This window comes from Anarhichas minor, unplaced genomic scaffold, assembly GCF_050575085.1.
Source record: "Anarhichas minor isolate MPS153535 unplaced genomic scaffold, ASM5057508v1 ptg000012l, whole genome shotgun sequence".
Classification (NCBI taxonomy): Eukaryota; Metazoa; Chordata; class Actinopteri; order Perciformes; family Anarhichadidae; genus Anarhichas; species Anarhichas minor.
In genome coordinates, this window is record NW_027466458.1 from 1,500,472 (window position 1) to 1,514,779 (window position 14,308).

A 14,308-nucleotide genomic window follows, 5' to 3' on the forward strand; every position below is an offset into this window, starting at 1 on the left:
GCATTACTCTCCACACAGACACGTTATCTGGAATAAAAACAATATATTATACAACTAACTGTTTTATTGCTTATGTTTGACTGTTCTCAAACTGAAATGGTGAGTGAATCCCTTAAAAAATGTACCAATCACGCTTAAGTCAATAGGCAGGATTTTAGAAATACTTTGGTAATGAGTTCAAGTCTTTTCATTATTTAAATGTATAACAGTACATTTGTATTTTCTCTAAATGCCATTTCAAAACCCTCTCCACATTACCAGTTTATACAATTCTAGTGGAGAAATACAGAATTATTTATTTATGCGGACTTAAAGATAGTCTCTTTTTAATATAAATAGTCTAACTTACTTGAATTAGCCTATACAGTATCTACCTTGGGAAAGTTTGTAATTGTAGAATGTAAACTTTTAGTTAAACCGTTCCCAGAAAAACATACTGAGATAATGATCCTCCTCACATCAGAAAAGCTTTACACAGTAGTAACATTATTTTGGTCTATATTTGGCATTACAGTAATAAAGGCTTGCTGTATGTAAATAGCCAAATAATGAATTAGCTTATCCTTTAGGTCAAATTGAGCCAGAAAAGAAAGTGTTGATTTAGGCTAAATATATGGACGATAAACTAAATGTATGCTTGTTTTTCATTTATTTTTGTCACTTTGCTTACACCCATGTATATTTGGTGTAATCAGTAAGACAATGTGTACTAATGCACAGATTGATAGATTCGATGTAATGTTGTATTTTAAGTGAATTTGTTTAGTTTTGTCTTGAAAATACACTTCAATCAAGAGATGATTTACCTCTCTGGTACCAACTTGCACTATTCATTATGTTTTTTGTACCTCTTGTTTTTCTTTATTCATTATTTTGCAAAATGAATTTGAATGAGGTATCCACAACACAGAGACAGATGGTAATTTGCAGTATAAAACTGATAAAGGCAATTGATGCATAGAAACTATTTATTACAGTTGGTCAATAGTCAAGCCGCGCCCATTGAGGACATCCCAGTGCCTCGCACAGAGGCGTCACCCACCCTCTATCACATTACTGGAAAAAATGGCGACGGGTATACTGCGGCTCCCGCTGCGACTTTTCACCAGAAATGCGGGGGTAACGAGCCGTAACACCGGCTTGAAAACATCTAACATATCCAGGTCGACTCAAACCAGGACCGCAGTATCAACGTCGTCGGGGGCAATCTTACCGAAACCGGATAAAGTGAGTTTTATTCTGCCTTGGTTACCGAGTGAAAAACCGGAAAAAAAGAAATATGACTGACAGCGTAGGCGGGACTTAATTCTAAATTGACAGGTGCTGTAGCGAATACAAATGCAGGACACGCGCTGGGTTTGTCAAATCAGCCAATTAACGCATGTTTACACGAAGGTAGGATGTATTTCAGGAAGTAGTACGACTTATTTAGTCAATTCAAGGCAGTATTGATTCAAGTGGACATTTTACGTTAGCAATTTAAATAATAATAATAATAATATGTTATATGTATATAATGTATAACGTTATATTACACTAACACGTCTTTTTGGGAACTATAATGATGTCCAATGTGATTAAAGCTGCCTCTACACGCAATTATATCCCAAGCAGAATAGCATGTATACAGTTAATGTTAGCTGTAACTGGCCCTCTAATATACCCTTTTTCAGATGATTCAATATAAATGGAACATAACGAAGAGCCAAATTGAAAGAAATATGTTGTCTAAAACAATCAAAGAATTGCTCAACTCATGGCTGTCTAAACTGTCTCTGGGGCCCCAGGACAAAAATGAGTTGATGGGCCCCCATTAACCCATCCTCTGCAAGTTTTTCTATCTTTCTCTGCTAGAATACTAGCTGGTGCAAGATGTGCTGTGGATAATTTGATTAAGGGCAATGATGTAGCAACATGCACTGAGATAATGAAGGATTTAAACATGGGACCTCTTCAAAACAGGGCCTCGAGTTAGAAATGAGGTAAAACAGGACCCACGGTCAGTTGATATTGTGCTTAAATCAAAGCTTTTCCGATAAAAAATACGTTGATATTCTGTTTTGAACTTAAAAATGTATGTGAATGCAGTTTTGCGTAGCCTACTGTCGACAAATTATGGCTTTGTTACACTCAGTGTCAATTCAAATTAATTTGCACAAATCTGCCTCAAGGGGCTTTACAATCTGTACGGCATTTCTCTGCTATAGTGACTCTGAAGATTAGATTTTTGTATTTGGCTTTGGGAGAAATAGTTCTCCATAATCACAAATCTGGACCAAAATATCCCAGAGCAAACTGAGGTGGGGATTAATATTGTCAGTAATCTGAATAGCACATGTGTCCCGCCTTATATAAACTTCTTTAAATGTCTCTTGTTTTTCAGACAGCATTTGGTCTCATCCGCATGACAGCAGTGGTGGTGCCTTTCCTGTATGTGGGAACTCTGATCAGCAAGAACTTTGCCGCTCTCTTGGAGGAGCATGACATTTTTGTCCCCGAGGACGACGACGACGATGACTGAACCCACTTCAGAAAGCAAATGGTAAAGTCAAAGTGTACTTTAGCCGCACCTTATTTACCATTTCAACAATTGTATCCATGTGTAAAGGTTGTAGAAAGCTGATGACAGTTAATTTACTTTTTAAATTCACATCCACAGGGTGCTTTGCAATATTGAGTGAGAGCACACCAGCCGGCACAAGGAAGTTGGGGAAGATGGGGCACTTTGACATCCAAATACATCCCTCCACCTCCACCCATCTCCTCCCTCTGCTGTTTATCTTGTTTTTGCTAAATTCACTCTGTATCACTCTCATATCATGTGAGGCTATCAAAACGACTAGTTATGCCTTCACTCTTGTTTGCATGTCTGTCTGAGAACTCAATAAAGGGAGTCGATTACACGTGGATGAACACTTGTTATTATTTGGTCTTTGCACAGTGGAATTCTTCTCATTCTGACTCTTCTAAGTCACAACGGCACACATTGTTATTGTAATGTCATGATTTTGCTGTTGTATTTGGTGAATATTTCTATGTTGGCTCGCCGTCGTCCTTACTCAAGGTAAGTATTTTTTTCTTGTTTTTCTTGTTGGTCCTCATTGGTCAGGTCTGCCTCGCTCCCTCCTGCAGAGCAGCGTTGGCCAGTCTCAAGTGTTCGTTGAGGGAGCCCGTCTCCAGCTGGCTGCGACCCCTTGCGTCACTCAGCTCCACGTACGCCTCCTTATAGCGCTCGTACGCTGCTGCTTTCTCCTGGAGAAGAGTGGAGGAACAAGTGTGGTAGACGCATCAGTTGACATTAAAGTTGTAAAGAGTGAGAGGTCTGTTCATGAAACGTACCTTTGTAAGAAACTGCACTTCGTTCTGTAGACAGCTGATTTCCTTTTTAAGATACTGCACCTCGTTGTCTTTCGCTCTTAGTAATGTCTGAAAGACACAATGTGGCATCTTAATATTACCAGTTAAAACGCTGTACAACATAAGTACAGCACTACAAGTACAACTTTGAGGTACTTTACTTGAGTGCTGCCCTTTCATGTGACTTTATACTCCAGTGCATTTGAGATTGAACGCTGGTGTTTTTTTACGTGACCACATGCATTTGACAGCTACTGTATAGTTACTATGTTTAAGATTTTACATACAAGACATATGATTATCTTACAAAATATGATGCATTAAAATGCTACTTGCACATTTACGCATCAGTAACAATAATCCAATACTACAATAAATAAAAATGACAGGGTCCATTTGTCTGCATTACAAAAACTTCTACTTTCTCTACTTGTTGTCGATAATACTCCGAATGCAGGACTTTTACTTGTCATGGAGTATTTTTATGTAAGTAAAAGATCTGCTGTCCTGCCATGAGCCATGCTGGATTGGTATCCAGGCAGTAGATGGCAGTATGAGCTGTACTACAATGCGACCGAGCACAGATGCTCAACACAAACGAGGCCACCAAAAAAAAAAGAAAAGAAACTGGTGACAATGTGTCTAAAGGGAGCCATTACATTGGTACACGACAAAATCAATTTGTTTTTATCAAAGTGGGCTGAAAATCCCACAGCTCATTGGTCAAATGCTGACGGTGATGTCCACGGTTGTCCTTCAGGCCTAAATGAGTCCTTCAGGTGCGATGAATGAAACTGGGTTGGGATGCAGTAAGTTAAGATTTTTAATAAGCATCACCTGCTTTCACATGAGAGGAAATGACGCAGGATCTAATTTAGTCTCCAGCGTTAAATTGGTACCTCTAATTCAGACGCAGTGCGCTCAGCGTTGCCAAGAGATGCCGTGTCAGACCTCTGACCTGTGATGAAATAGCGCATGCGGCTGATCTCTTCCGCCAGTTTGGCCTTCAGCTCCTGAAAGAGAGATGTTGGGCTCAAATGATGTCATGGAGAAGTAATGTGAACTATATATGCTTATGAATGTTACAGCTTCCATATTAGTTTAACCCCACGAGAATACCCAAAACACAATCTCTAAGGCAGTGTGACACTGCGTAAAAACAAACTCAAACGTATGTAAACCTGGTTCTCTCTTCTGAGCTGCTCCAGCTCTCTCTCCTTGAGGTCGAGCTCAGCCTCTCGGTCCCGGCCGCTCTGCTCGGTGCGGCGCAGCTCCAGGCACTTCTGGGAGTAGCGCTCGGACAGCGCATCTAATTCGGCGAGCGAGACGTCCGCCTGTGGCCTGACACGCGTAAACACACACGAGATGTGGAGTGAATCACAATAATGCACTGTCATGGAAGAAGGGGGGTAGGGGGGGGTCACAGTCAAGTGCAGAACATCTGAACCCTGCAGCGAGAGCCTGTGAGATGGAGAGCTGGATTATAAACCTACATGTGGCCTCTGTGTGAAGCGTCCGCGTGTGCAGCTCCTCCAGCCAGCCTCCTGGCCTTCTCCACCTCCCTCTCCAGCTCCTCTCTGTGAGCTGCTCTCAGTAACTCCACAGCTGTGATGAGCAATCAGTTTGTTTGTTAATTCGGTTGCAAGATTTATTTAACCGGAGATACTGTCGTGCTTCCCGTCTTACCTTCAGCGGCAGCCCGGCTCTCCTCCTGCAGCATCCTGTCTCTCTGCTGCTGCAGCTCCCCGATCTCCCTCGCGTGCATCTCCTGCAGCTCCAGCAGAGCTTTGCGATGGGCCACTTCCATGGCTTCTAGCCGGGCCCTACAGGGGGCCCTGGGGCCACACGCGCTGTCCACCTCTACCCCCATGGCTGCTCGCTCCCTTTTGATGCTCTCCACTTGGTTTCGAAGAGAGAGGGCCTGGGAGATGGAGAGGAGGGAAAATATTGATATGGATATTAACATAATTGTCTCGCATTGAAAACACTTTAAAGGAATGTCTTACTAGTGTTCCTGCTCATTACTTTAAAAAACACTTTTTTTTTAATGGAGTGCCTTTAAGCTCTTTCTTACCTCCTTTTGAAGAGCTTCCGCTTTATTTGTTTGAATAGTTTGAGCTCCATTCATGGATGGGCTGGATGCATCAGTTTGTGATCCGGTGGCAGGCTGTTCGGCCTCTTCAGGACTCGATTCATACGTCTGGGCTCCAATGAGAGACTGCGCGCTCATTTCCCGAAATGACAACGTCTCAAATTCTACCCACTTCCTGCTGACGTCTGAGTCCATGGTCTCAGTGATGGGCACGGGTACACTCCCCCTCTTCAGCTCCATGGAGTCCCACCTGCTGCCCATCTCACTGAAGGAGACCCCTTCCTCAAACCACTTGTTCCTCTCCTCCAATCGCTTGGCTTGCTCGTGGTCCCAGCCCTCCCCCTCTTCTCTCTGACTGGACGGAGACAAGTCCAGATCCCGGTCTACAGTTTGGTCATGGTGGTGGTGGTCGGCCTGATGGGGGTTTGCAGCTGTGGCGGTGGAAGCGGTAGCTTCATAGCCGGAGTCCTTGCAGGTGAACCGAGCAGGGGGTTGGCATGACGACGGTCTCCGGGAGAGGGGGTTCTCTTTCTCGCTGCCGGTGTCCGATTGGCCGAGGTCGCAGTGAGGGAAAGACAGGGGTAGTGTTACACATCAGAAGAAAGATGATAGAGAGGGTTCGCCACAGGCAGACCACCCAATCACATTGTCTGCATTTCCTCACAGTGTTCAGGAACGTTCAGGTCACTGGAACGCCTGGAATAATATAATGAAGGATGTCTTGTTCTGTAATTTGTACATTACTAATTATGATTAATTAGTAATAAATTATGATATAATTTTGTAAGCATTTTCAGCTGAAGTAGAAGTTTTACACTCGAAGTATTTCACTTGTGATCAAAAGCTCTGGAATAATAACTTAAAGTGAGTTAAAGTTTACTTAAAGTTTACTGTGTATCGAGTAATACATTTGCATTTTTGACATAATGTTTCCTTGCAGTATTGGACAATGTTTGTCAGCTATGGATTGGTCACAGCCTTTAACTCTTGTGTCTCTACTCTTTGTAATGTTTATTTAGAATTCATTTTTTCTTTATATGACTATATTTGGTATCTATCTTTGCGTGGGATTGTCGTGTTTTCATATTTCTGTGGCTGCAAACAATTAAAGTAAATGTAACTCAATTAAATGCAGTACTGTACTGGAATGTTGGCCGTGCCACGGATGTTCAGTCATTTTACTGGGCTTTGCTTCTTTGAAATGTTATTTTCAACATCTTATTCCTGATTGTAGTGCACAGTAGCCTCTTTGCAGGAGTTGATTGTATCTAAGTACTTTTCTAAGTACTGTCTTTAAGTGCAAGTGACACTTGTACTTTGCTTGAGTATTTACTGCCACTTCATACTTCTAGTGGGCTACAATATAGACGGATAATGTGTATGATGCAATGTTATTAAACTACACGATAATATTCTTAAAGGCATCAGCAATAATAATTTGATGTATAAAAATTTAACATTTATCTGGATTGAGTACTTTGCATTTCTATACTTTAGGTCTATTTCGCTAATAACACCAATTTGCTTTTACTTAAGTAACAATTTCTCTGCAGGTGGTGTTGCTGCTTGAGTAAAGCTTCTCAATATTTCCTCCACCACTGTCTCCCAGAATAAAGTGGGACTCACTGCGCTTTGTTCTGGATCGCCTGCTTTAGTAACTTCACCCAGTTCCGACGTATTCTGGAGGTCATAACGGAGAGAGTGAACACTGCTCTCTTTGTCTGGAGATCAAAAGACACACACACACACACACACACACACACACACACTTGCTGTTAAACAGGAAGCAGCCGGACATGTCATCGATGTGGAAACGGGGGGGGGGGGGGGGGGGGGGGGGGGTCTGACTGTCCATCTTCCTGATGCTGTACTGTACGACATAATTAAACACAAGTACAATAAACACATACTTGTATTTGGAGTCCATAGTTCTTTTCCACATCGCAGTCTGACACATTCTCACAGGACGTCAGGTTGATTTCTCCGTCCAGATCATCTGACTGCAGCACAAATACACAAAACCACCAAAGACAAATGTATCAGGCACCATAGAATCGTTTTTGGAGGAACTGATGTTGCTCATGCTACGGTGACAACCTCTTTATACATCACTGTATGTAAATTGAAATGAGTTGCCTTTGGTTGACAAAAATGTACTAACAAATCAGAAATTACTTTTATGTCAAACAATAGCTCCTACCTCCTCAGCATCCGCGTCTCTGTAGTACCTCAGCGTTGTATCACCTAGAACAAACCAGTGTTTCCTCCCCTGAACAAAACACAGTTAACATGGACATTAAATTCATTATTGTAGTCTATGAACGTCTTTGTAGAAAATTCTCGTTCTTGGAGTTTTGTACTGTCTATGTAATGTAGACAATTGTGGTTAAAACAGGAATTAGAATAGAAAATTACTAACTTTTTAGAAAAATGTATATTGAAATAATTCCAAAAACATCAATCTACCTTGCCATGTTCATCCAGCATGGACATCCACCCCTTCAAGCAACAACACCTGTAATTAAAGGATCACGATCAAGCTCTTTGAAAGCATTCTGCAATGGTTTCTGTCTCGTGCTTGATTGTGAAACTAGAGGAAACGGAAACCGTCAGAGCAGACGACGGTGTCTCTGTGCGATAACCACATCTTTCTGAAGCACACATAGAGAGGCAGGCAGAACTTTAGAGCACAAAAAATGGGAAACATACTGCAGAATGGAAACGTAAGAAAAAGGAAGAGGTGAACATTTGCAAACAGTGATCATCATTGTTGAACAATGAGAAATAGGAAGAGAAAGAGGAACTGATGGGACATTATTAGACAGACTTAAGAGCAAGCAGGTGCTATTAAAGCATGTTAGCATAAAATAATATACTTACCAGAGATGCATTCCATTGCACAGTACATATTGTGAGGAGCAGAGAAAGAACGAGACATTGTGAGAGATGAAAATGCGTGATGTGAGATGAAATGGGGAAGTCACAAGTGTGAGATCACATGCATTCATATAAATGTCATGTCAGGGTTTCAGAACTACTACAAACACGTTTGCTTGGTTGCATGTGAATCAAAGCATTGAAATAACATTTTGAATGTTTCATTTTGTGGTCATCCATCCCTCTGTTGTCAACTCAGCAGTTTTAGCTGAAACTGCAGGATACATCCTGAATCTATTAATGTAAAAATGATAAATCATATGAACATGCTGCCCTAAAACATAGAGTGCTAACTAATGGCTTTTTCCCTGCCTGAGAGGAGCGCCTGAGGTAAAGCAGCTGAACTAAACATCAGGGATCTACTTTAGAAGTAAATGTATGAATGACCCATTTTCCTCCAATCACTTATGTGATTTATGCAGATGCAGAAAAGTCATGGGACCGCACTCACCTGTGTCTGCGGGCGTTCTGGAGGAGCTCGCTCCTTCACCTTTGAAGATCTGTGTCTTCCACTTTGATTATCTGAACTCTTTCATAGGATAAACAGACAAGCAATGTTGGTCTTATCTCCGCCAGGAGTATCCATAGTAGAGTATCATGCGATCAGTCGCATCAGTGTGCGTGCGTTCAGGTTTGCATGCGTCCGTGGGTGAGTTGGTGAGTGAGTGACTGACTGTGCTTCTCACTGTCTGTCCTCTGAATATATTGGGTGGCCAATTATGGCGGCATGCTCAAGGACCTCTCAAGATTGTGGGGACTCACGCTTTCTCAAAATACCTTTTATTAATAACACCTAACGGAACTACACCCTGCTGCATACCTCTCAGCCACTGCTCTGTGGCTCCCTTTGATTGTTTTGATCGGTGTGTTTGGCTAATTGCTAACAAAACTACTCTGCCGCAACTCAGCTGCTGCTTAGTGGGGAGACAGCTTAGTGAGTTTGTTTTTGATTGTATGAAGCAACTTTGAGCCAAATGTCTGAATACGCCACTGCTTGTTTTTCAAGTGTGTTTTATGCAACTTACGGCCCATTAGGGTCTAGATGAGTGGTTAGCCAATTGTGGGTTGCATTCATTCAATCACACAATGCAGCAGTGGTTGTTGCAGACACACCAGGCGGATATCTGCACTCTACTGAGTTTCAACATTGATTGTATTGTGAATCGTACCTGTGAATGAATAGATGCAGCTGACTGTCTTCGAGATGACAGTCTCAAGTGTCCGTTCTCAGAGTCCCGACATTTCTCTCGCCTATCTCTGCCTCTCTCTCTGACTCTCCCCCTCTCATCTGACTCAAGTCTTGAACTGTGGATGTCTATTTCATCTTGGTACCTTCAGAGTCAAATCAGAGAAATATTTGACGAACACATAAACACACCAAAAGCACAATTGACATCCTTTTTTACTAACTGAACTTTCACATTCCTCTGCAAAGGCCTTTAGAGCTCTCATCTTTTCTTTGGTCAAACCAAGGCAATTGCCCATGGTCAGATCAAAAGATATCATTAAAGTATTTTTCTACTTGCTTAACCACTTCTACGAATCTTCCAGCTGCCAAAAGAACAGCCTGAAAAAACACATACACTAGGAATGCAGAATAGATGCATGGTTATGGCACTTCTACTATGGCTATCCCTGAATAAATGCTATACAATGATACCATACAGTACCCCATGGTACCACCAACCTGTAGGCTCTAAGCCTGTTGTCCCTGCATGGGCTGGGACTCTGGTTCCTCCTCCTCATCCCTGGAGACTCTTCCTCATACTCCAGCTGTATGGTTGGAATACCAGCCAGGAGAATGTAGTCGTCCATGGTCATCCCCACCTCAGATTCATAAAGATTGAGCAACATTTTACCTGATATGCGTAATGAGTGTTTTCTCTGGCAAAAAATGTAACAAGATTAAGAGTCTACAGACATGCTAGTGACTCTGTGAGGCTGTATTTAGGGAACAGTGCTAACATACTGATGTTTAGCAGGTATAAAGTGTAACATCTTACTTTAGCATGTTAGCATGCTAATATTTGCTAGTTAGCTGATGCTGATGGGAATGTCATTTTGCAGGTGATTAGTCTTGAACAAATAGAAACATTGACCTCCATCCAATAGATGTGGAAACATTTCACTGTAAGTGTCATCCTCTGACGATCATGAATATATGTACAACATTTTATAACAATCCATCTAATAGTTGTTTGGATATTTCACTCTGTACCAAAGTGGCTGACTGAGTGACAGGCAGACCGAGCTTCATCCGTAGAGCCACACCGCTAGCTTGGCTAGCAACCAAGTACCACCTGACATTCGTACCTCTTCTGTTTCTACTGCAGCCTTCTTGGGTTCAGAGATCAGCAAGGCCTCCATGCCTCGCCTCATGTTGCTCCTGCTTCTGTCACCGCTGACCTGATTGTTCCCCTCATGGCCTTTGTCGGTTTCTGTGATTGCAACATGTGAAAGTGAACCACCAAGCATCTGAGAGTCCGCACCTCGTCTTGATGAGGAACCTCGAGAGGGTGGGAGGCTGAGTAAAGAGTGTGATGATCCCTGCCAGGAGCCTTGAGTTGGACTCGGTCTGCTGTCTCTGGACTGGGGCTGTGGCTGTGGGGTGTGGCTGTGTGTACTGTAGCCGTTCCTGGATGGTGATACTTCGCGGCTGTTGCGAGTACGAGTGTTGGCCGAGCTGTTGATGGCCGTTCTGATTCGAGGAGATGCTTGGGATCCCTCATATGAGTGTTGCTGGATGGCTGAAGAGCCTCGGCGGGAGATAGACTCCAGATTCCTGTACAGCTTCTCAGAGTCCAAACTGTGTTTGTTTGAAGCTTGTGACGGACTTCTCAAGTCCCGGCTGCACCTCCTTTGAGCATCATACTCACCATTCTGTAAATGGAAAGAGTCTGCTTGCCTGTGAGAGGGGGTGGCTCTAGAGGGCGAGGCGGTCCGAGAGGCAACGGACCCCCTCCTGCGAGATGGACTGGACCTGCTGGAAGTGTGCCGAGAAAGGCCACGTGATGGAAGCGGAGATGATCCATGAGACCGGGCCTGACTCCTGGAGGAGGAGCTCTTTCGTTGGGTTCCCACAGGAGACTCTGTGAACTTATAGCGATCTGGGCTCACAGAGCTGTGACGTGTTGGTGAATTATTCTGTGAATCAGCTCCCCGTCTAAAGTTGGAGTGGTACGTGTACCTCTCTGGGGATTCGCTCCTCCAAATTTCCTGCATGTACGTCTCTGGGTTCCTCCTCTGGGAGGGCGTGCCGAGGTTGACGTTCCTGTAGGGGACGCAGGCCTTTGGCTCAGTAACATAGTTGCTGGGAAGAGGATGCCCCCTCTCGTAGTACCGATACGACCGCTTGTTGACCTCCTCCATCTGCCGCTCACCATCACCTCTTCGGTCTGGAGAGAAGTAGCCACTCTCTTGTTCCCTGTCTCCTCTGGACTCTGAAAATCACACAAACCTGAGGTAATTTCCTTAATATGCACTGCAGCCTGTAAGAGAGCATGGGCACAAGTCATGGTCAAGAATGTCTAGTCAGCGTATATTTGTGGTCGTACCTGATGTCCGGTGGGACCTGTCTCTGCCCCTCCTCTCGTCCATCCAGGAGCATTCAGCTTTGGAGGGGTCCAGCCGGGTCATATCTCTTTGGGCCACATGGTGCCCCTCTGAGCTGAGGGATCTGCTCCTCTCTGGACAGTCCCACTGATTTGGAGAGCTGGAGGAGGGCAGTTGAATGTCATCACAGATATATATAAGACGAAGCTTGTGCAAACATGGAGTTGTCAGTTGAAAAATGTGTTTACTGGACAGACTCTTGGCTTGGTGATCTAGGACAAGGGGCTACAAATGCTATAAGGTGTGGATAATGTAACGCTGATAACTACGTAACTACAACAACAAATGATAGTTGTACATGAATGTACAAATGGCAGTCCAAAAGTCTCTTTCCTTTTTGCTCTGTTTTTGGTCTCCACCAGCTCCAGAGGGAAATATCTGTCTCTTTAGCTGCGAAATGCTTCAATATGTTCCCCAGTAAGTTGCTGACTGGTGCTGGGCAGGTAGCATACTTTTTTTTCTGAATACAGTTGCCTGCTATTGTTGAAGACAAAGACTTTCTGAGTGAGAGTGTGCTCTTTCCCAGTATTTCTATATGCTCACTGCTCAGGCAGACTGTTCTTGGAAAAAAGAAGTGGTTTCTAAAATCAGGATACAGGATACAGTCACCTGGCTTGTATGTCAGTGTCACAGATATTAAGTTCCAACTCAGGACTCAGACTGTGGACCAGACTCCACTCGTAGGTCCAACCTCCGCTGACATCATCGCTACTGGCACTTGTGGTCACCTCAGACAGGGCACGGGGGTCCTCATCTGCATCCTAGTTGGTGGATCATTTGGATAATTCAGGGAAAGTCAAAGTGGCTTGTGACCTCAAAGTATTTCAAACTAAAAAAATATGATCAAATTCGAAGAGCTGTTGAAAAGTTGTTCACAGAGGCAATTTTACCGGCACCATTAAATTTGGTTGTGTCTGTAAATTAGATGTTCATTGAGATTTTTTATCACATGCATTCAAAAGAGAATGCTTTGATGCTATTACATTTGATAATGTTTAATATTATTCCCCAACACAATCCCTTACATTACATTATGGTCCTGAAAAAACCCACAGATCTTTATATTTTAAAGATCAACAACAACAAGCCGACTTAAACTTACCCTGTAGACACTAACATATAGCCAACTAACAGCCCAAGTCCAAACATTAAGACATATTTCACTTACTGTGACTGCTGGCTGTCGTTTCAGCTAAATCTGCTGTCAGCTTTTCGGCAGCTTCCCTCCTTCCTTTCTTCCCTCCTTTCTTCTCTCCCTTCGTTCCAGCTAAGCCAATACTTTTAGACTGCACAGGACGTAACTCAAGCTAGTCTCTGGTCACGCTCATGATTATTTCATTGCTCTAGTGCTTTTGCATTACCAGAACCGCCCACTCAGCGTCTTTCTTATCTTCATCTTGATCCCTCCTTCAGCTCTACCGCTCAGGCGGACCACAAAAGTTTTGCTCGTTTTAGTTCTTGATCTGTCAATAGTTTTAAAGAGTGTAACAGTGTCGCCTTTTGTTTACAGATTGAAATACAGTGTACATTTCAATAATAACTTTGATGAAAACAAAAAGAACTTTCTTGACTTTATTCCTCTGCATGGTTTCACTGAAGTGAGCCAGCGTTATGTGAGGGGGACATGTTTGAATGTGTCATACGGGCATATCAGATTACGACTCATTCCCCGAGGATTGTAATGAGCTTTCATTAATTAATGATAGAGAATCAAATGCCACCGTGGTGTATTATCCTTCTCCCACCTCCACGGTAGTTTCACTTGGTGATTGTGTTAGGAGTTGACCTCATCCCCTTCAGTGTGCAAGTTGTGGGACAGTTTTAACACACTATTGAATGGTATTGAATGGTGGCATGTCATTAAAAAGCACTTGACCTAATGTCAATAGATTTTGACCTCGATATGTATTGTGTAATCTTGATGAACGTGTATTAATACATGTTTTGACAATGATCACTGGTGACATACACTTGGCAGGTGCTGATTGTGAGCATCAGGGCCGGAATTTATCAAACTAACATTTTTAGACAATGATAAATGGATAAATTATTAAAGCAAAACATTTCACTTGTTCTCCTAATAGCAAATTTAAAATTGAGAGCTCTATTTTGCGATCCACAAACAATGCTGCTTCTTTATTGCTGTCTTCTACGTTAATCAATGATCGGTTGGAGAATGCTAACATTTTTATCTGGGACCTGTTTGCTTTAGCCTCAGCCTTTTAGCATGATTTTATGTAGCCAACAGTGGAAGAAGTATTTACATCATTTACTTCAGCAAAAGTAGCAAAACTTTCTTTGCTATTGGTT

At 42.8% G+C, this 14,308-nt stretch overlaps 2 protein-coding genes across 2 annotated transcripts; one reads left to right on the plus strand and one right to left on the minus strand.

The window, feature by feature from the left end:
- The first annotated feature begins 1,043 nt into the window (after window positions 1-1,043).
- smdt1b (single-pass membrane protein with aspartate-rich tail 1b) lies at window positions 1,044-2,903 on the plus strand. The gene is made up of 3 exons (XM_076090135.1): window positions 1,044-1,227; window positions 2,384-2,542; window positions 2,660-2,903. The coding sequence occupies exons 1-2, from the start codon at window positions 1,066-1,068 to the stop codon at window positions 2,519-2,521; spliced, it is 300 nt and encodes a 99-aa protein (XP_075946250.1). The 5' UTR covers window positions 1,044-1,065; the 3' UTR covers window positions 2,522-2,542; window positions 2,660-2,903.
- LOC142948244 (TRIO and F-actin-binding protein-like) lies at window positions 2,899-8,355 on the minus strand. The gene is made up of 12 exons (XM_076090132.1): window positions 8,330-8,355; window positions 7,916-7,964; window positions 7,650-7,718; window positions 7,360-7,449; window positions 7,076-7,170; window positions 5,432-5,984; window positions 5,044-5,278; window positions 4,851-4,962; window positions 4,539-4,698; window positions 4,257-4,370; window positions 3,340-3,426; window positions 2,899-3,252 (listed from the first exon to the last, which is right to left on the minus strand). The coding sequence occupies exons 1-12, from the start codon at window positions 8,338-8,340 to the stop codon at window positions 3,106-3,108; spliced, it is 1,722 nt and encodes a 573-aa protein (XP_075946247.1). The 5' UTR covers window positions 8,341-8,355; the 3' UTR covers window positions 2,899-3,105.
- Between the last annotated feature and the right edge of the window lie 5,953 nt (window positions 8,356-14,308).

Bases quoted from the DNA above. Each gene is read 5' to 3' on its own strand.
- LOC142948244 (XM_076090132.1), bottom strand. The intron at 7,719-7,915 runs GTAGATTGATGT...TGTTTTGTTCAG, and splicing joins TGCTGGATGAACATGGCAAG to GGGAGGAAACACTGGTTTGT. The intron at 5,279-5,431 runs GTAAGAAAGAGC...TCCATCTCCCAG, and splicing joins CGGAAGCTCTTCAAAAGGAG to GCCCTCTCTCTTCGAAACCA.
- smdt1b (XM_076090135.1), top strand. From the start codon at position 1,066: ATGGCGACGGGTATACTGCGGCTCCCGCTGCGACTTTTCACCAGAAAT. The intron at 1,228-2,383 runs GTGAGTTTTATT...CTTGTTTTTCAG, and splicing joins TCTTACCGAAACCGGATAAA to ACAGCATTTGGTCTCATCCG.